The sequence below is a fragment of the Anolis sagrei genome, chromosome 1 (genome assembly GCF_037176765.1).
Source record: "Anolis sagrei isolate rAnoSag1 chromosome 1, rAnoSag1.mat, whole genome shotgun sequence".
NCBI lineage: Eukaryota > Metazoa > Chordata > Lepidosauria > Squamata > Dactyloidae > Anolis > Anolis sagrei.
The window spans coordinates 275,084,918-275,106,861 of record NC_090021.1 but is presented as its reverse complement, the minus strand read 5'-3'; the positions used below and the strand labels follow the sequence as shown (position 1 = coordinate 275,106,861).

The 21,944-nt window shown below is 40.5% G+C and overlaps 1 protein-coding gene across 1 annotated transcript in view; it reads right to left on the bottom strand.

Moving 5' to 3' along the window:
* Positions 1 to 21,944, bottom strand: part of TTC17 (tetratricopeptide repeat domain 17) — an 81,151-nt gene that overhangs the window by 18,596 nt on the left and 40,611 nt on the right. Inside the window, exons 17-21 of the mRNA XM_060764547.2 lie at positions 12,207 to 12,374; positions 11,165 to 11,421; positions 10,825 to 10,990; positions 7,393 to 7,513; positions 2,456 to 2,615 (exon numbers count right to left, since the gene is read on the bottom strand). Coding sequence (XP_060620530.2) covers positions 2,456 to 2,615; positions 7,393 to 7,513; positions 10,825 to 10,990; positions 11,165 to 11,421; positions 12,207 to 12,374 — 872 coding nt within the window. The remainder of the gene's footprint in view (positions 1 to 2,455; positions 2,616 to 7,392; positions 7,514 to 10,824; positions 10,991 to 11,164; positions 11,422 to 12,206; positions 12,375 to 21,944) is intronic.

Here is a 21,944-nt window from a genome sequence, read left to right as displayed (position 1 = left end):
TAAGTGTAAATATTTGTAAAACATATTAAGAGACCATGGTAAATATGATGATAAAATATCTCAGTTAATGGATTCATTACTTATCCAGGGGCCGATCTGGCATGGGGAACCTGGGATGGTTTAGACCATCATCCCCTGGCTGCTATGAAGCAGAAGGGAGTCCTAACCATTCAGTGGCCTCACAGCACAGCCAACTTTACCACCACCTGTTTTCTTTGTTGCGATGGCCAGCAGATGTGGCATTGGTTGTGTGGGTCAGTCATTGCTTGAATTGATATTGTCCATGGTGCCAGAGCAACAAACCCCCCCCACCCTTTTGCTTCTCCAATCGCCTTGCCACTCTGGCTAGGATAGCACCTGCTGGCTACTGCAATAAGGAGAATGAAAGGGGACAATGAGTGCCAACCTGTGTCCCAGGGCTGCTTGAGCCTGGGGAACATGGATAGCTGTATAAACAGCTGCATCCCATCTTGGAACTGGCCCAGATTACTCCAGATTCTGGGAGAGAATTCAGAGCAATCAGCATCTTTGGTTAACGTGGTTCAAGGCCATGTTAAATAGTTTTGGCCTGTGTTTAGATGTGTGCATTATTTAGCTGCCACAGAGTCGATTTGCTGGCCCTTCGTCCTAAAGTTTGGAAGTACCCAAAGTTTCTGACCAAAGAAGCTCTTTTTTATTTTTTACAAAATATTTTTATACCTGCCTAGCCCTCCCTTTTTTCTTCATTCTCTGACTCCCTGGAATATTTTAGCAACATCAGCATTGGGAGTAGGGTGAAAAAATACTGGAGATACACAGTTTTTCAGTGTCAGGTTACAGGAGCCTGCCTGCATAAATGCAATGAAGCTTAAGGTTAAAAAAAAACAGGATCCTATTCTAAGTCAATTATTTTATAGCTGTGTGTGCCTACCTACAATAGGCAAGTTGCACAGCAACTCCTACCAGAATCCCTTGGTGAGCATGTATGAATTGCAAAAGGGGGAGATATGCCTGCCTTACCAGATCCTTCAGTATGTTTTTTAAAAAGAGCATAGGTCTATATATTTTTTTGCATTCACCAGGTGGAGACTGGTTGTATGGCCTGAACTGATTACATGAATTTAAATCCAAATATGCTATTCTCCAATTCTCAGACAATTTGAGTGCAAAGGAACATGTTTTTCCTCTCTTCCAACTACCTATAAGAAAACAGTGGTAACAATCTAGACAAATTTCTAAAGAAAATGCTAAATGCTAAGCAGCACTGCAGACAGAAGTAGCAGAAGAAAGCTTTTCCAAAGTATTTTGGAAATGGTGAAAAGGCAGGGTAGTAGGTAAGCGCTACTGGTTATTGGTATCTCTGTAGCATGTTTGGAAACTCCAATTAGTTTAAAACATGGCAGCCTTACTGGTTACAGGAACATCTAGGAGTGAGCATATTACATCCATATTACATCCACTGGATATCAATTAGTTTCTGAGCAAAGTAAAAAGTGTTGGTTTTGACCTTTAAAAGCCTTTTAAGAAGGGGCAAAGACTTTAAAATTTTTTAATTATGAATTTTGCAAAGACTCTGGCACAAGCCAGTAAAAGTGGTCCCACTGGTGATCGGCATACTGGCTGCAGTGTCTAAAGACCTTGGCGAGCACTTGAAAACAATTGGCGCTGACAAAATTACCATCTGTCAGCTGCAAAGGGCAATCCTATTCATATCTGCATGAATTATTTGCCGATACATCACTCAGTTCTAGACAGCTTGGAAGTGTCCGACATGTGATCCAATACAAAAGCCAGCATAGTGATTTTGTTTGCCATGTACTAATTTTGTTGTGTATCAAATAATAATGATAATTCTGACAGGTCATGTGAACACTTTCCCCCAATTTTGCCAGGAAAGTGTGGAATTATGTTCACTCAGAACTTCAGATTTCCATAAGTCATATGGCGGAACTGTTCAACTGAAACTTGTCTGTCATCCTTAGGTGTGTGTAAGCGGCCTCCCATTAACAATGCAACACTATGAGGTAGAACACCATGAGGTAGCACACCACTGATGCTGAATAGTATTAAGCAGTAGTGTATCTATTGAGAAAATGATGTGATCTGTGCATAAGCTGAGGAACGGATCGTCTGAGTGACTAAGTGAAGTGAAGTATATCTATGGATTGTTTTGTGACTCATCTTTTCTCCTGCATTGGTGCAACTGTGTCATTTAGGCCAGCAGGAAGTAATCTCTGAACATCCTCTTCATACATGCTGCTAAACTATCTATGGCCGCAAGTATTCACTATTAATCAGCATGTGCCATAAATCCGGTACTTTTCTCCCAGAGGCCTGATTCTGATTCAGTGATATTTAGAACAGACTCACTAGAATCACTGGGAGATGTGGAGTCATGACTACTTATGTCTCTTCTAAGCATGACTAAGTCTGGATCTAACCCAGTGTGTGTTAATGAGGTTGAATGATAGTTTACCTCTTTCAGTTGACTCTCTCCCAAGTAATGAAGACTGGCTCGATTGGCAACGCCCTGAAGGTGATCCAGGGTGTGCATGCTGGCAGGCAGATTGGCATTGCAGAGAGGCTCCATGGCTGGCTCTTGCAGCTGAGTGGCAAAATCTATGTGCTCTGTTATACTAGAAAGGAAGAGAAGAGGATATTGATAGCATAGGTCAAGTACTTAGAAAAGAAGGTTGAAGTAAAAGGGATTCAGTGAAACACCAGCTTATCTGCTAGTCACAATATATTTGCATCATGCTAGATAGTTCTAAATTCTTTAATTAGTTCTTTAAAAGAGGGTACAGTTTCTTTTTTTTGTGGAAGTCACTTTGAAAATATAACAGTAAATACTTAACAACACTAAAATACAGAAAAGAAATTATGAGAAGAATAATCAAAATTCTAAGAATTGGAGCTATATCAAGTTATCTGGATGTGTGACTGGCCCCTTTTTCCCAAAAGGCAAAAATGGGAGGCTGTTGGCATTTTTTCCCTGTTTTTTGAGTGTTTTGGATTTCAAATTTCCAGAGAAGGGAGAATCAGTGCCACTGAACATGGTGTTACTTATTTCTCAGTTTCAGTTCAGTTTAGTTTTAGTGAACTGAACTGAAACTGAAACTTATTTCTAGCTAAACATGTTGCACACCCATCTTTTTTTTAACCATGAGGTTTTTTTTTAGCAAGTTGGTTTATACTATTTTTACCTCTATAATCTCCTGTTCATGATAGGTCAATTAGAAATGCACATGGTATGTATGCCAATGTGATGTCATCTTGAATGTATACAAAAGCATTATGAAAGTTTAATTTAAAACTCCTTTTCTACTAAATTTCCAAGAATGCATTTTGAGAGCCCTCCGGGGTGAGAAAGGCAGGTAGAAAGTTGTAAATAAATAAGAAATAATAAATTTAGTGGGTTGCTGTGAGTTTTTCAGGTTGTATGGCCATGTTCCAGAAGCATTCTCTCCTGATGTTTCGCCCACATCTGTGGCAAGCATCCTCAGAGATTGCCTGCCATTGATATGGGTGAAACATCAGGAGAGAATGCTTCTGGAACATGGCCAAACAGCCTGGAAAACTCACAGTAACCCAGTGATTCTGGCCCTGAAAGCCTTTTGACAATACAATGTATTTACTGTTTTCAGTACAAAATGGTGGGGGACATGAGAGAAGCCTCCTCGCAGGATTGCAAGACATCCGGGCGTCCCCTGGGCAACGTCTTCGTAGACGGCCGATTCTCTCAACCCAGAAGCAACCGGAGACAACTTGAAGCATGCAAACAAGGAAGCAAAACAACCAACGGTCCTTTTCAGGACCAACCATGACAATAATCGCAATCAACATCGAAGGAATGTCAGCTGCCAAAGAACAACTGCTCTATGAACTGTGCCGAGATAAGAAATGTGACGTGCTGTGTGCCCAAGAAACACACAGGGATGAACGACAGAAACGACCCAAAGTTCCAGGAATGATCCTAGTAGCGGAAAGACCACATGCGCAGTATGGAAGTGCTGTCTTTGTCAAACCAGGCCTCCAAGTCAGCAGTGCCCACAACACTGAAGAAAACAATATCGAGGTTATAACAGTAGAGCTTAATAACATCACCATCACCTCTGTGTACAAGCCCCCAAATGAAGATTTCTGCTTCTCCTCCCCCGAGAACTTTGACAGGCACCAAAGGGCGGTAGTAATTGGTGACTTCAACAGCCATAGCCATGTATGGGGCTATGCCCAAGAGGACAGAAATGGAGAGGCTGTCCTGTCCTGGTCTGAACTGCACAAACTATCACTCATCCATGATAGCAAGCTCCCACCATCCTACAACAGCGGGAGATGGCACCGAGGTTATAACCCAGACCTCTTATTTGTGAGCGACAGCATCGTACAGCAATGCACCAAATCAGTGGGACCACCAATCCCAAACACACAGCACCGACCAATAATATGCCAACTGTTCCCAACAATAAGGCCTCAGGAAGTTCGATTTAAACGAAGATACAACTTCAGAAAGGCAGATTGGACTAAATTCTCAGACATGTTAGACGACATGATCACATCGGTCGCGCCAGTCCCTGAGGAATACGAACATTTTATTGAAATAGTGAAAACCTGCTCACGGGCCTCTATACCGAGAGGCTGCAGAACCCACTACCTCCAGGGCATTACTTCTGAAACAGCTGCCTTGTTGGAAAACTATTACAGGCTCCACAACGAAGACCCATTCAGTGAGCAGACTCTTCAGGCAGCGCAGAGCATTGTGTCCTCCATCTCTGAAGCCAAGAAAGAACAGTGGATCAAGCTGATCACAGAGGTCGACATGGGCAGGAGCAGCCAGAAGGCGTGGAGGCTGCTGAGACGGCTGAGCAACGATCCCTCACAAACTAATACCCATGCCAACATAAAGGCAGATCAGATAGCACACCAACTCTTGAAGAATGGGAAACCCAACCTTGCCACCAAAGTAGGAAAGAAACCAATAGCCAGACAGCCGGAGACTGAGAACAACAACCTCCATGAACCCTTTACATCTACTGAATTGGACATGGCTCTCAACAAATGTAAGAATGGCAAAGCAGCTGGCTTGGATGATCTACGGATGGAACAAATCAAGAACTTTGGCCCAAAAGCAAGGCGCTGGCTGCTGGAGCTGATGAACAACTGCACTGCATCCTGTCAGATCCCCAAAATCTGGAGGAAAGCAAGAGTCATCGCCATCTTGAAGCCAGGCAAAGACCGTAATGACCCAAAAAGCTACAGACCAATCTCCCTGTTGTGCCACCTCTACAAAGTTCTGGAGAGACTTATTCTGCATAGAATTATGGAAAATATAGACCCCTGTCTGATCCCACAGCAAGCTGGCTTCAGAAAAGGCAAAAGCTGCACATCGCAAGTGCTGAACCTGACCCAGCACATAGAAGATGGCTTTGAAAGGCAGCAGATCACAGGAGCTGTCTTCATAGACTTGTCAGCAGCCTATGATACTGTGAACCACCGCCTCCTCCTGAGAAAAATGTATAATATCACAAAGGACTACCACCTCACCCGCCTCATAGGAAACCTGCTACAAAACAGGAGCTTTTTTGTTGAGTTCCAGGGCCAGAGAAGCAGATGGCGGAAACAGAAGAACGGCCTGCCTCAGGGGAGCGTGCTTGCTCCATCCATGTTCAACATCTACACAAATGACCAGCCACTGCCAGAAGGGACAGAAAGTTTCATCTATGCTGACGATCGTGCCATTACTGCTCAAGCAGGGAGCTTTGAGATGGTAGAACAGAAGCTCTCCGAAGCTCTAGGTGTTCTTACTGCCTATTACAGGGAAAACCATCTGATCCCTAATCCATCTAAAACACAGACATGCGCCTTTCACCTTAAGAACAGACAAGCATCCCGAGCTCTGAGGATTACCTGGGAAGGAATCCCACTGGAGCATTGCAGCGCACCCAAATACCTGGGAGTCACTTTGGACCGTGCTCTGACCTACAAGAAGCACTGCCTGAACATCAAACAAAAAGTGGGCGCTAGAAACAACATCATACGAAAGCTGACTGGCACAACCTGGGGATCACAACCAGACACAGTGAAGACATCTGCCCTTGCGCTATGCTACTCTGCTGCTGAGTATGCATGCCCAGTGTGGAACACATCTCATCACACTAAAACAGTGGATGTGGCTCTTAATGAGACATGCCGCATTATCACGGGGTGTCTGCGACCCACACCACTGGAGAAATTACACTGCTTAGCCGGTATTGCACCACCTGACATCCGCCGGGAAGTAGCAGCCAATAGTGAAAGGACCAAGGCAGAGACATCTCCAGCTCATCCCCTGTTTGGGTATCAGCCAGCACGTCAACGACTTAAATCAAGACATAGTTTTCTTAGAACTACAGAGACACTCGCTGGAACACCCCAGCAAGCGAGAGTCCAAAAGTGGCAGGCCCAAACCCAGCACCTCAATTCATGGGTGATACCAGATGAGAGACTCCCCCCTGGGCACTCAGAAGACTGGGCGACTTGGAAGGCGCTGAACAGATTGCGCTCTGGCACCACGAGATGCAGAGCCAATCTTAAGAAATGGGGCTACAGGGTGGAATCCTCGGCATGCGAGTGCGGAGAAGAACAAACCACTGACCACCTGCTGCAATGCACCCTGAGCCCTGCCACATGCACGATGGAGGACCTTCTTGCGGCAACCCCAGAGGCACTCCAAGTGGCCAGATACTGGTCAAAGGACATTTAACCAAATACCAAATTTACAAAATCTGTGTGGTTTTTTTTTCTTTCTTTTTTTTTCTTTTTCTTTTTAATCTCTGTGTTTGTTTTGCTCTGTTGGAATTGTAATACAATGGTTGCTGATGACACGATAAATAAAAAAATAAGTACAAAATGGTGAAATCATGTATCGTCTATCTAGCCAATACAATCCCTCTATTTCTTTGAGGCAACCACAATCTGTTCCAATAACATAAATATATGTTAATTCCTCTGTACTTGGTATATTGAAAACGGCATTTGCGATTTGTCTGCCTGCTTTGGAGAAATGTTTCTGGAATCCTTCCAATTTTGGGGTGATGGTGGAAGTGGCTTAGCTACTTCAGTACTCATTCCTGATTCCAGATCATTTCTGAATTAGTCAATTAATGCGTGATGATAGCATTATCAACGGCTAGAAGATATTATTGGCAAATGATGACTTATCTGACATTAGAGGCTATTAGGTGAATAAGCTTGGATTAATATGGATGACATTATTAGCTCCAATAATAATACTGCCAGAGTGGGTGAAAGGCTATAGTTTACCTGCAGTATAGTCACCGTTCAGTGTACGACCTTATCAGGAAGGATATTTTATGCTATACATATCTGTCCTAGTTTATGTGCTGACCTAGTTTTGTTCATAGCAAAAATACTCACTCAATATTTTTAGCAGAAACAGCTAGCCATGTGCTGGCTACTGTAGTAAGCTCTACTCTGCGGAGTTTGAGGCACTCGTCAGGACTTGGCCAGCCCAGGCTGCGATAGTCTCTCCTTTTTCCTGGAAAAGAGCAGGTAAAAAAAGTTTATAAAATAGTAAATAATGTTACAAGTAAAACAACGGAAATTCCTTCCATTGTTTTTGTTTTGGGAGGATAGCTCACTGAAACAGCTAGGGTTGAAGGGCTTAGCTAGAAGTGGTGGTATTAACATAATACATGTTTAAATTCATTTTAATGTTTGTATATTTTTAGGCTTTCATTGTATTGTATTGGTTTTATTGTGAGTCATTCTGATTCTCTTTTTTAGAGAGAAAAAGCATAATAATAATAATAATAATAATAATAACAACAACAACAGTAATAATAATATGGCCTGATTTTTGCTGCACAAGAACAAGCCTTAAGAACAAATTCAATAAAAACAAGAATTGAAAAGTCCTACAATCTCAAAGTGCCATCTATGCAAAGAGAGTGACGAGACAGTGAAGCATTTCATTTGTAGTTGCAAGAAAATAGCCCAGACTGACTGTATTGAATGTCACAACAGGCTAGCAGCAATGGTGCACTGGAACCTTTGCAAGAAGGTTCCTGCAGTAAAACCTGCAGGAAAACCTGGAATGAGCACAAGCCATAAAAGACCACAGAAAACAAAGGAGTAAGAATACTCTGGAATTTTAGAATCTAAAGAGATAAACACTTGCCACATAACACACCAGATATAACGGTTGTAGAAAAGAAACAAGCTTTTCATTATAGACCATGCATTATCAGGAGACAGTAGAGTAGAGACAAAGAGCTGGAAAAGATCATGAAATACAAGGACTTACAAATTGAAATTGGACGACTATGGCAAAAGAGAACAACAATTTTATCAATAGTAGTTGGTGCTCTTGGAAACATTCCACAAAACTTTAAAAAGCACCTGAAAATCCTTAATTTGGACAGAACCGTCAATCCATACACTGCAGAAGGCAGCACTTTTCAGAACTACGCATATTCTGTGAAAATACTTCTAATATCCTAGGCCCTTGGGAACAGCTCGATATTTAGAGACAAATCCCAGGATCTAATAAGCATGTGTACTCTGTTGTTATGTACAAACAAATCTATAACAACAACAACACTACTACATTAGCAGTGGAAGCCAAACTACTGTGTTGGTGATCAGCATAAAAGGCAAGAAGTTCAAACACTGTGGTTAGAGATAACCTTGAGGAGTGAGAAACCTAGTACTCTTCATATCAACATGGACAATGGTTAGTAGTAGCCTACTCCTGTGCTAAACCACAGTCAATCAACATGTGAGGAGGAGACTGGAAGCTTTTGTGAGAGTTTTGACTCAGCAGAGGTGAGGAAACATTAGCCCTTCAAGTGTTAAGATTTTAAACCAATATAAAGGGCTTCTTTTCTTATGTCAGTATAAAAAGGAAGAACAAGGAGGCAATAGGGCCTCTTCGAGGAGAAGATGGGGCAATGCTGACAGGGGGTAGGGAAAAGGCAGAACTACTTAATGCCTTCTTTGCCTCGGTCTTCTCACAAAAAGAAAGTAATCTTCAACCACAGCAAGATGGAGTAGATGAGGGACTAGAGGACATTCAACCCCAAATTGGGAAACAAGTCATCCAGGAATACCTGGCCGATCTAAACGAGTTTAAGTCCCCAGGGCCAGATCAACTACACCCAAGAGTATAGAAGGAACTAGTGGAAGTCATCTCGGAACCATTGGTAAACATCTTTGAGAGTTCTTGGAGAACGGGAGAAGTTCCAGCAGATAGGAGGAGGGCCAATGAAGTCCCAATCTTCAAGAAAGGAAAAAAGGATGACCCAAACAATTACTGCCCAGTCAGCCTCACCTCGATACCAGGCAAGATTCTGGAAAAGACTGTTAAGGAAGTGGCCTGCAAACACTTAGAAATGAATGCGGTCATTGCTAATAGTCAACACGGATTTATCAAAAACAAGTCATGCCAGACTAATCTGATCTCTTTTTTCGATATAGTTACAAGCTGGGTAGATGCGGGGAATGCTGTGGATGTAGCTGTGGACTTCAGTAAATTGGGAGGGATAGCCAATACCCCAGAGGACAGAAGCAGAATTCAAAACTATCTTGACAGATTAGAGAGATGGGCCAAAACTAACAAAAATGAAGTTTAACAGCAACAAATGCAAGATACTTCACTTAGGCAGAAAAAATGAAATACAAAGATACAGAATGGGGGACATGTGGCTCAAGAGCAGTACGTGTGAAAAAGATCTTGGGGTCCTCGTGGACAACAAGTTAAACAAGTTTTTGCTGTGGAAAAAAAAAAAGCCAATGGGATTTTGGCCTACAACAATAGGAGTATAGTGTCTAGATCCAGTGAAGTCATGCTACCCCTCTATTTTGCCTTGGTTAGACCACACCTGGAATATTGTGTCCAATTCTGGGCACCACAATTGAAGAGAGATACTGACAAGCTGGAATGTGTCCAGAGGAGGGTGACTAAAATGATCAAGGGTCTGGAGAACAAGCCTGTTGAGGAGCGGCTTAAAAGAGTTGGCCATGTTTAGCCTGAAGAAGAGAAGGCTGAGAGGAGAAATGATAGCCATGCATAAATATGTGAGAGGAAGTCATAGGGAGGAGGGAGCAAGCTTGTTTTCTGCTACCCTGGAGACTAGGACGTGGAACAATGGCTTCAAACTACAAGGAAGGAGATTCCATCTGAACATTAGGAAGAACTTCCTGACTATGAGAGCCATTCAGCAGTGGAACTCTCTGCCCCAGAGTGTGGTGGAGGCTCCTTCTTTGGAAGTTTTTAAACAGAGGCTGGATGGCCATCTGTTGGGGATGCTTTGGATGCAATTTTCCTGCTTCTTGGCAAGAGGTTGGACTGAATGGCCCATGAGGCCTCTTCCCACTCTACGATTCTATGATTCTATTCTATGATTCTAAACCTACAACCCTTTATCACTGCCACATTGAGCAGAGCTGCTTGGAGATGCACCATCTAGCAAGCCAAAGGTTCCTTAGCCTAGATTTTGTGTTTTGGCATAAGGTGATAAGCAAATTGTGAGTGGGCTGATGGCGTACATGTTCATAATGGGAAAAGAGTAGGAGAATTACACAAAAACAGAAGTTAAGTGATTAGATAAAATCACATTGTTCATCTGGTACCGAATTTTGCTTGCTTCCAAAGAAGAGGCTGAAAATTTGTGGACATCAACTTGGAAGTAAATTGTATTCAGCACTCTGAGACAGTAGGCTACCTTGCATAATATCTACCCATGTAATCTTTCACTGTAAGTCACCTGATATGTGAAAGAAAAGTTGTGAAAAAGGTTCCAGTCTTGTTCTTGAAAAAACAAAACAAAAACACCCTGAAATTACTACCTGGTGGCCCAGGGGAGGGTATTTTTGGCCCACTGATCTCCAGTGCCATTTGGTAAAGATTGTCATTTTCTCCATTCAGTCCTTCCTCTCCATTTCTCCCTGAAGGCTCCTGTAGATCTACACTTTCCATTTTGGGTTTCTTTACACGTTTTACTTGGAATGTGATCTGTCAAAGAAAAACATGTGGGGGTAAGAGGACCAAATATAGCAGGCGTGCTGTTAAGAATGAAGAGTTAGCTGACTTCTTGCAGACTAAGTTGATTTGAAGGGCAATTTCCAGACAGGTTACAGGACCTGAGACATGCGGGGACAGTAAGACCTTGCTGATGAGAGTTCTTACCCACTCAGTTTCATCATCGTCATCATCTCCACAGTCTCCAAAACAGGAGCTAGCTAGTCCATCTGGAGAACCTTTCTTGAGAACACGGATTCCTTGCAGGTCCATCCGATGGCCTTTCACTTCGAGGGCCCCTTCAAAGCCTTCAAGGGGCCAAGAGTTTTCAAACTCATCTACTAAGGCTAGCATCTCTTCAGACATCTGAGCATCTCCCAAATTTTCCACCTCTTCTGAGCCATTGCTTTCAGCAATAACAGTGCCTGTAATGGAGAATCAAAAGTTGAATTATGCTCTGACGTCATTCCAAAGCAGGCAAGGAAACATTACGCTTCTGCCTTCAATTTGCTAAGCAAAAAAAACGAATTTATTGTGGTCTTAAGTCAAGTATTTGTGAATCTTTGTCTCATGTACAGAATTGTGATGTGAGTCACTTTTGCTTGCTTAGCTACATTTACTGCTACACTTGTAATTACTAACTATTAGCTGTATAATATCATTCTTATTACTATTAAGTGAGCATTTCTGAAAAACTGAACTTTAGAGAACTGGGAGTCCTTCCATCCATGGAAGAAGTCCTTCTGTGAATGCAAGGGTCTTTGAACTGCCGGAAGAGCATGGTAGACAATTCCCTCTCTCTGCTGCCATCTGCCCAACCAGCTCCATTATATTCAGAGGGTTCCTCAACTTCTCCCAGAGTCTGATCATACAAGTGTGCTGGAGGACTTAAAGATTTGTAGAGAACACTTCTCTAGACATTTGTAGCACCCTCAGTACAATTTTATGGCCAGTTTCCCAGTGGAGGACCTAGAGATTCCAATAGAGATGTTCTCTTAGGTTAAAAAGGTGGTTTTTAGTTCATGGTATTTCCACTTTCACAAGGGTACTGAACTCCTACCCCAGTGAATGTGGAGGGATGAGTGTAGCTAAACATAAGTGATATACTGATTGGCTCAGTACACAACAGATATAAATTGTTCAGGGTGGGGAGGGGGGAAGAGAAACACTGATCATATTTACCGCCTCAGTTATTCCAATATTCACTTACTCTCTAAGGTCAAAGAAGATGACTCTTTTGTGGAGCTGTGAATGAGATCTGTTGAATCATCTGGAGATGACTCAAGATTTTCTTCCATCAATACGATATCAGAGTCCTGCATGTCAAAGTACTTCTGTTTGGTATGGCTGACATCTTGACCCTTTCCGTGACAGTGGCCTGTAAGATACACAGTTACACACACACTCAGATGTAGACAGAGCTTGAAATGTTGTTTGAGAATTGAATCTTAAATGTTAGAAACTGGGAAATTCAGTATTGCTAACATAAATGATGGAAAATCACATAATATGTTAAGTTATCATTATTGATTCCCTGTTTGAATACACCAGGATAAACAATAGGATTTGCAGAGAATTGAATTGAGTAAATTTTATTACTATTATTTTCAAAAGTGGTCTTTATTATTTTAAGATTGCTTTTCCTGATGTGGAATCCCTCCCACCTGCCAAAAGCCCACATTATAATTTGTTGCTGGGTGATGTTGGTACTTCAACGCAGCTAGAAACGGTTACTTTGGGAAATGCTATCCTTAGGAACACAATTTCACTGCCTGTTTGGTTAAGTTTTGTCTCTCATCTGCAGCAATCTTCTCTTCCCTCCATAACACATAAGCTGCTCACTTGCCCCTTAAAACTTCGAACTTTATCAAAGTGACCAGTGTTTATGATCTGTTGAAGAAGGGAGTGGGTGAAAAGCGGAATAGGAGGGGGTTGAGGCGGAGAAGGTGGGAGACATGGAATTTGTGTTTTGGAAACATGAGGAAAACTTTCCACTGAATTATCAAGTGCCTAGTATTGCATAAACAACAATAAACACACTACTGGATGACAAATGGGTACACTGCAGCTCACGCAAAATAATATTTATTTATTATTTATTTGCGACATTTATATGCTGCCCTTCTCACCCCGAAGGGTACTCAGACTCATTGTTTATTATACAATAAAATTAGATACAATCCAGAGGAGGATTGAGAAGAATGTGGTTGGTGGGAACAGGTGTAACAGATTAGACATACAGTAAGGGATGTGGCTGCTTGAGGGAAAGGGAATACAAACCATCCCATCATTCTATTTTATGTCTATTTTTCTTCCTTCCCAACCCCACATAGTTCTTCAATTGCTCCTGAATACAATTCGTAATCTACTCCCAAATATTCTTTGGATAGGTTTTCAGAATGCTCTCTGTTTCATCTACAGCGAGCAAATTAACATGTCTAACACTGGAGGTATGTTCCAGTCCCAATCTTTAACCATTCCTGTTACTCCCAGTCTGCCAGATGGAGATGCCCAACAGATTCTAACATGCTATAAATAATGAACTCATTAATGTATAAGATTAACTCCAGCATTAATCAGGGAATTCAGTGAGTTAAGCCACATTAAGAAAAAACTCATATGTGTTAATAGCTTAACAAACTAGTAACTACTTATCTCCAATCGTTGAATGTAGATGTGATTACTGCAGGGCTACTCCTGCTACATTGTCTAAATTATTATATATAACTACTGTGCAATGCTACCAAATAAAGTCAAGAAACAGCACTGTTTGTCATTGAGAGCCCCCAGTTGTTTCTGGATGATAATAATACTATCAGAAGAAAAGTTATGGGTGACACCTTGGAATGTTAACAGAAACATTCCTTTTAAAATTCTATTCTTGTATACTGAAGAGTAAAACATTAAATGCACTTACTCTTTGTATTGCCGAAGGCTTTCATGGCCGGAATCACTGGGTTGTTGTAGTTTTTTTGGGCTATAAGGCCATGTACTAGAAGCATTCTCTCCTGATGTTTTGCTTACATCTATGGCAGGCATCCTCTGAGGTTGTGAGATCTGCTGGAAACTAGAAAAATTGGATTTATATATCTGTGGAATGTCCAAGAAAGAACTCTTGTCTGTTGGAGGTAGGTGTGAATGTTTCAATTGGTCACCTTGATTAGCATTTGATGGCCTGACAGGTTTTAGATGTGGCTTGTTACTGCCTGAGGAAATCCTTTGTGTAGGAGAGATTAGCTGTCCCTGATTTTTTCTTGACTGGAGTTCCCCTGTATTTTTACCAGTATTAAAAAACTCTAAAATTATAACAGTAAATAAAGAACAACACTCAAACATAGCGGAATTCCAGACAAGAAACAATCAAGGACAGCTAATCACTCCTCAACAAAGGATTTCCCTGGGCAGTAACAAGCCACACCTAAAACCTGTCAGGCCATCAAATACTAATCAAGGTGGCCAATTCAAACATTCACACCTATCTCCAACAGGCAAGAGTTCTTTCTCCCACCCTGGACATTCCACAGATATATAAATCCAGTTTTCCTAGTTTCCAACGGACCTCACAACCACCAAGGATGTCTGCCATAGATGTAGGCAAAACGTCAGGAGAGAATGCTTCTAGAACATGGCCATATAGCCCGAAAAATCTACAACAACCCAGCACTTACTCTTACTGCAGCCCAAGGTTTAATATATTTGGAGTTGTAGAAGAGCATCAAATTTACAGCATTTAGTTAATCCGAATATGGAAATGGATGACAATTTTACCAATTTAATTTCACAGTTAAACATTCTTGGTATTGAAATTTAAAGAATGTCTTTGGACTGGCGGGTTGTTGATGAAGTGAATTCCAATCTTTAGAAAGTCTTCAGAGTCAGCCCTCAAGATATATAATTTCATTGGTATATTAGATTGAAGTAGAATGTCAAAACCCATCGTAAAATTGCTGCGGACTTTTTCATGCCCTTTCTTTCTTTCTTTTGCAGTATGAAGTTTGTTTTCCATGCTTGATTTGTCTTGGACTATCTGATAACTATGCATATTTAGATGGGATATGCTGACTGACACAAACACAGGTCAAAGAGGGCATTTTTGTTCTGCATATGGAATACTGCACAGTCAGGATTCTGTAGCTCTTAATTGATTTTAATGGAGTTCCTAAAAATCAGCTCAGGTGAAAAGCAACCCAGAACTATAATTAATTAAATAATGTGATCTAAGCTTGGGAAGTGTAATGTGTGAAGGATACTTTCTGTGTTATGGGCCTTGGAACTTTAAGGTCCTCTGCAACTCTCTAGGAAATAGTGCAGCCTTTGCTCATCCAACATTCTGTGTTATCCAATGCAGCCTGCCTCTACTCCAGATCAGCAGCTGTTTCAATACATTGCGATATTTTGGTCCTAAATTCGTAAATATAATAATTACTACATAATGTTACTGTGCATTGAACTGCTTTTCCTGTCAGTTTGTAATAAAACAGGATGTTTTGGTGCTTAATTTGTGAAATCATAAGGTAATTTGATGTTTAATAGGCATTTCCTTAATCCCTCCTTATTATCCAACATTTTCACTTCTTCAACGTTCCGCCAGCCCGTTTATGTTGGATAAGCGAGACTCTACTGTATATAGCAAATGCCATAAAAAAAGCCCTGGATAGTAATGAGAAATAATTACATAACCAAGAACACAACTACATGATTCTATTTATATATATATAAATAATTTGTGCTCCTTGCTGTCCCCTGGCATAAAGCAACTGCTTTTGAAAATGAAGATAATACCCAAAGCAGTTTGCAAAAGCAGCTCAATAAGAGTGATTTTTAAAGGCTGAAATATCACCTAGCATATCATTAATTCCTAGACACAAAATACCATGAATGTTACAAGTGTCTTCCACTGGGTAAATTTTGATAATTAAAAATCGGCTCGGCAATGTACTGAGACAAAAAAGAGTGAACACAAATGAAGCAGGGTTGAGAATGTTATGTAGTGTATTTAATGTCTCATCCAAAGCCTGACTGGCTTGATCCAACTAAGCCTGAAGCTGTTGCCCCCCTCCCCACCGGTCACTCTCAGAAGATTGGTGGGGGGTGGGTTCTGCGGGGAGTTTAGCTCCCATTACTTACAAAGGAATAGGCCATGCCAGCTTCCAGCTATTTCATGAAATTGATCTGGAGTAGACTCCCCTTCATGGTAACAGAGTACCTTTGACAATTTTGGAACTCAATCTGACTTGAACTTGCTTCCACTGAGCACAGAATCAGCTTTTTATGTACAAATAGCCTAGGAGCCTCCCATATGTGGGAGACCCTTTTGCCAGGAAAAACTTCTCCCTGTCAGAGGCAAGTCACTCCTGTGGAGTACTAATTTCCTCTAGTGGCCAACATCAGGAGTGGTGATGTTCACGATTAATACCACTTCTTTCCATTACAGTAACTCCAAGTAATCTTGAAACTGATGGTGCAGCTCACAATTGTTTATAGGCCAAAGAGCTACATGGATTTACTCCGGCCACAGAATTCATAAACAAAAATCCACAAAGGTGGTTTGTCATGTCAGAATAGAAACAAATATAATGCACCAGAACTCCCTGCTGATTCCCCTGTACATGTCTTTTACACAGATGTTCATGAACACCTTTTCTTATTTTCAAAGAACAGTCAACCTCTAAAGAGCCACCTGCTTGATTGTCTGTGACAACAAGCACAAAAATAGGAAAAGTGTTATTTTTTAAAAATGTACGCACGTGCAAGTAGAGTAGTGAAACCATTTGTGTGATAATTATATGGAACATGTGTTCTCCTCCCTGACAAACATCCTCCTAGAAGGTGTATCCGTTGCCTCTAGTGAAATCTGATGAAATGAAGATTTAGCATCCTATTTAAAGTAGGCTACATACTGGTATTTAGGGAGGGGCAAATATATACATATACATACATACACACAACAACAAAAAAGACATAGATAGGGATTCTACTTACAAGAGAATAATGATATTATCTGAATGTATTTTCCAAGACAGGTTAACAAAGCAATAAGACAAAATAGCCAAACTTTATATACTATTAAAAGCACTTGCTATCCAATGAAATTTGTCTTGGATGTCTCCTTCCGCTTTAAGTGCTACATCCTAGCCTCATGTTTTCTTTCTACAGTCCTCTCTTTCCTCCCCTACTTGTTAAAAAATTAATTAGTTTCATATTTTTAAGTCTGCAATATGCATAGGGCTTCGTGTGGAATTCATAGGAGATAGTGAAGACTGGACTTGGATGCTGAAATTAGTCCTTGCCACTGACATCTGATTCAGACTGACTTCAAAATATGTTTGGTGTATTCTATTAATGTGATGCCCTTAAGAGGCAGAACCTTTATCCACCTTTTCATTATGACAAAAGGGGCATAAATAATATGGAGAGAATTTTTTTTTTAATAAAAGCAACATTATAGAAAAGGATGAAAGAAGCCCCCAAGGTGAAAAAGTAAAATACAAAATACCAGACCACATTACTAATCAAAGTTCTGTTATACTTAGAAAGCAGAACAATTTTAGGTTTAGAATCCTTACAAAATAATGTGGGTGGTTGAATAATAGAGAGCCACTTCTTGGTATCACCATTCTGGTTTCCTATCAATGAGATCTCAAATATTGGATGTGTGATGCTTCTAACAACATGTACCACATTAATTACATCAAACATGGGTTCAGCTTAATAACTGTAGGAAGTAACTTAGCTATGGAAGACGTTCATTATAAGATCACAAACTGAACATAACTCAAAAGAACGATACCACTGCAATCAAGGCATTTATGTTTGTTATCAATTTTTGGCTTCATTGAATAAAACATTCTATGTAATATTGAGTTTGAATTATTTTGAACATCTCTGCGTAACATGTTCTAATATTATGCGTTAGCAAGAAAAGGCATTGGGAAAACAACATAAGGCAAAGCTAAGTAACTTGGTCTCATCATTCAGCCAAGAGAAGCAACAGCTGCAGGGAGTTAGCTTCCTCCCTCACTGCCAAGAAGAATAATCTAGTCCATCTGCCACTTACCCTGGGACTACGGAGTAGAAAGGACATATGTTTTGCCTTTGCCATCGGCCTGAAGACCAATAGCCTTGGGCAGCTTTATCTTAAGGCATGTTGAAATTCTGCCCTCCTACATGGTGTGATTTCAACTCTTGGGCGGAGTTAGTATCCAGCATGCCCAAAGGATTGTTGGACCAATAACTAAAACAGAGTGGGCACAGGGCAGGCCAGGAGCTAGTCCCCATTTTTGTATCATTTGAAACCTCCAACGAGTTCTTCAAAGCTTTCATGTAAAACAAAAAACAGTCAGTGCAATGTTTGCTCTCAAACCACAGAAAATCTCTCAAATGCATGAAAACACATTCCCACCAATACAAGTACTCCAGGACCCCATTCTGCCCCAAAATACTTACATTTTCCTTGGCAGTCTTTCTGAAAATAGAGGCACCTATGTCAATTTCTACTATCATATTGAGAAGGATGGCAAAGGAAAACGGAACTTGAGGGGAGGTTGGGGGGCGTAGTCAACCACTGCCCCCCTGTGCATTTGCTCACCCTTGCACTGAAGCATCAGGAAGTCAAGCATTTCTACTAATTTATCCACTACTTTCAAGGCAAAACTTAATGGCAAAGTGAGACTAACTGCCTCTCCACTGACTAGAGAAGGAAGAGCTGCTACAGAGCTTGCACTCCCCCCCCCTTTCTTTTTCTCACTGTTTTTTTAGATTGTAATCTGGTGGCCAGGGGCAGTATGTAATAAATTTCAATGAATTGCAGATGTTTAATTAATCAAAAGATGATAAATCATCAAGGAGATTGGCCATGTTTTTGGTTAGAAAAGATATGAAATATCTAAGCATATATATTTTTAAGAAAATAGCATTGAAGCATGAATTTCCAAATACTAATATGACGATAGAAAAGGTGAACCACTGCTCTTCACCGAGATCAAGAAAAAGACAAAAGGCAGCAGATTTAAATTAAAAAGAGGCTGACTCATATGCATATACTTTATTCAACAACCGTACACCTGACAATTTGGAGCATTTTATGCTATTGAAAAGCTCTACATTTTAGATAACAGTGAGAGAGAAGGAAAACTTTATTGGGTTATCATTCTGGAAATTATATTAGTACTCTGATGATTCTTTCAAACATGAAAGCTATCATTTTATGCTAGTCACCAAGTGATCAATATACTGCTGTGAAATAACCTGTGGTCAACACAACATCCCGTCTCAGACATCAATAATAACCCTCATTAGTAGTCTTAAAGAAACTGTGTCAACACTAAGTAGTGTATTAGACCACAAATCTCACATTAGCACAAGACTAGTCCATTTTCTTCCCCAATACTGATTTTGATGTTCTAGATACACTCCTACATTGAGTTACTTTACAATCAATGTGGCACACAATCACAAACAGAGAAGGAGCATGTAACTTGAGGTCAGCATGCTTAAAATGCACAACTTTTGGCATTCTTTTTAATGCTCTGATTGAATGAGCTTTTACGGTCCTTAAATAAAAGATATTACTTAAAATAAATGATATATGGTAGCTCTAAGTGTAAAGTACACCTTTCCTGTATTTACTTTGCTTTTGTTATCCTATTTGATTTTCACAATGTATCAAACACCTAAATTCTAGAAAAAAATTATGCAAAGCAAATTTAGTGAATGCCCCTCAATTTATTTGATGAGCTCCTTGCATGTAAGAATGAAATGTAGGACACCTTAGCAGGTGATACACAGTTTCACTCATTTACATTGGTAGATATATGTAGTAAACATATTGCAGAGCTTGAAAGAATTGTTTTGACTACAACTTCTAGTTTTCCAGTCAGCCTCATTAGGGAATGCTGAAAGTTATAGAATAATTTTTCCAAGTTCTGACCATGGCTTAAAATGCTCCAATAAGTAGTTTATTATATAAATTTCAACAAGATGTTCACTAAGCTGATATTAAACCAGTATTTCTCTGTGTAGATTTGCGGTTAATTTATAGTGTCCCTCTCATGCCGATTGTGCCTAACTGTATAAACTGGATTTACATATTACAAGAAATTATCTTTAATGTTCCTTATTTGAAATTTCTCCTCTTGTGAGATATTTTCCCCATTAACAAAAAAGCAGTGGCAAAATATCGCACGCAAACGAAGGTCTGATCATTGCGTAATATGCTCTGTTTCGAGTGTACATAGCACTAAAAATTACCCTTATGAAATATAAACCATCACTAAATAAATCATGAAAAGGAAAATGAGGACAAATGTCTGTCTGTTAAATATGAACAGTATGTAGCACGAACTGGACACTGTGTACATAAAGCCCACCTCTTCAGAAAATCTAACTGAGCTGCTGAAAAGAAGCCCCCAATCCCTTCAAAAATATACAATTGAACCATTAATGATAGGTAGGCTGGTAGCAGGGCTGCTATTATTAAAAGTCGTCACACCTCTCTTCTTACTGGATACAACAGAATTTTCTCTTTGTGACGTGAATAGAGACCACAGTATGTTCTCAGCAGTGCCTGGAACGAGGCCCAACATGGAAGATGATTTTCTAAATTTAACTCTCCAACATCGTCAGCAGATAAGAAAGACTAGGAAATGCTATTTGCAATGCCTCTCAGGGTATTCTGATGCTACATATAGAGCAGCAGGCTACGTGGTGTTGTGCCCTGAATTTCAATTAGTGCCTCAAAAATAACTTGATGTCCTTTGGAAGATACAGGAGAGTGAAAGGCACACACCTTCAAAACGTTGGTGGCTTTTTGGCGAACCTATTATGTGTGAATGGCTTCTCATCCTTATTTCAGCTGTTCTTTTTATTTTTGCACGCTATGTTATTTTTTAAATGAGCAAGCTATCGTAAGGAAGAACCACTCTCCAGCCACTTTCAAAATACACCAATATTGGCTTCTACATATGAATCATTCTGTCTGTAACAAGAACAAACCAGAGTAATGGTAGCCAAGTTAGTCCCTACTAAAATTTTCCTAACTTTCATATTATTTTGATCTTTTACAAAGCAACTTGTTGCCAATGGCCTGGACCCAGAATTGGTCTTGCTTTAGTGACAATCCCATGCTGAAATGAACAAAAGATTAGATCACCTTGATTACCTTATAGCAAAGGGGAAAACGACTAACTTAAGGCCCCTGAATATACCGCATTTATTTATTTATTCATTTATTTATTATACTCCACTTTATCTCTCCTGCAGGATACTCAAACCAGCTTAACACAAAAGCATCAGCATACAATTTAAAATATACAAACATTGAATCAGGATTAAATATAAAAAGTATTTTTAAAAATCCCTGTAAAAACCATTAAAACATATTCAAAGTAAAAAACCACAGCACCCCCTGACTAGATCTTAAACACCTTCATCTTTTAAAACCTGCCTGAATAAGGTTTTAGCTTGCCGCCAGAAGGACAGCAAGGAGGGGGCCATTCTGTCTTCCCTGGGCAGAGAGTTCCAGAGTCAAGGGGCAGCCACTGAAAAGGCCTGCTCTCTCATTTCCACCAACAGAGCTTGAGATGGAGGTGGGACTGAGAGAAGGGCCACTCCTGAAGATCTCAGGGCCCGGGCAGATTTGTACAAGGCGATGTGGTCAGTCAAATAACCTGGACCTGAACTGCTGAGGGCTTTAAAGGACATAATCAGTACTCTGAATTGTGTTTGGAAATAGACTGGCAGCCAGTCAAGCTGCTGCAACAGGAGGCTTGTACCAGCCCCAGTTAGCAACCTGGCTGCAGTTCTTTGGACCAGCTAAGAAGGGTCTCTCCTGAAGTTCTCAGGTACCTGGCAAGTTTGCACAAAGGGGTGTGGTCAGCCAAATAGCTTGGACCTGAACCATATTTGCTTAATATAATGCACCATTTATTGTAATCGACGCCTCAATTTT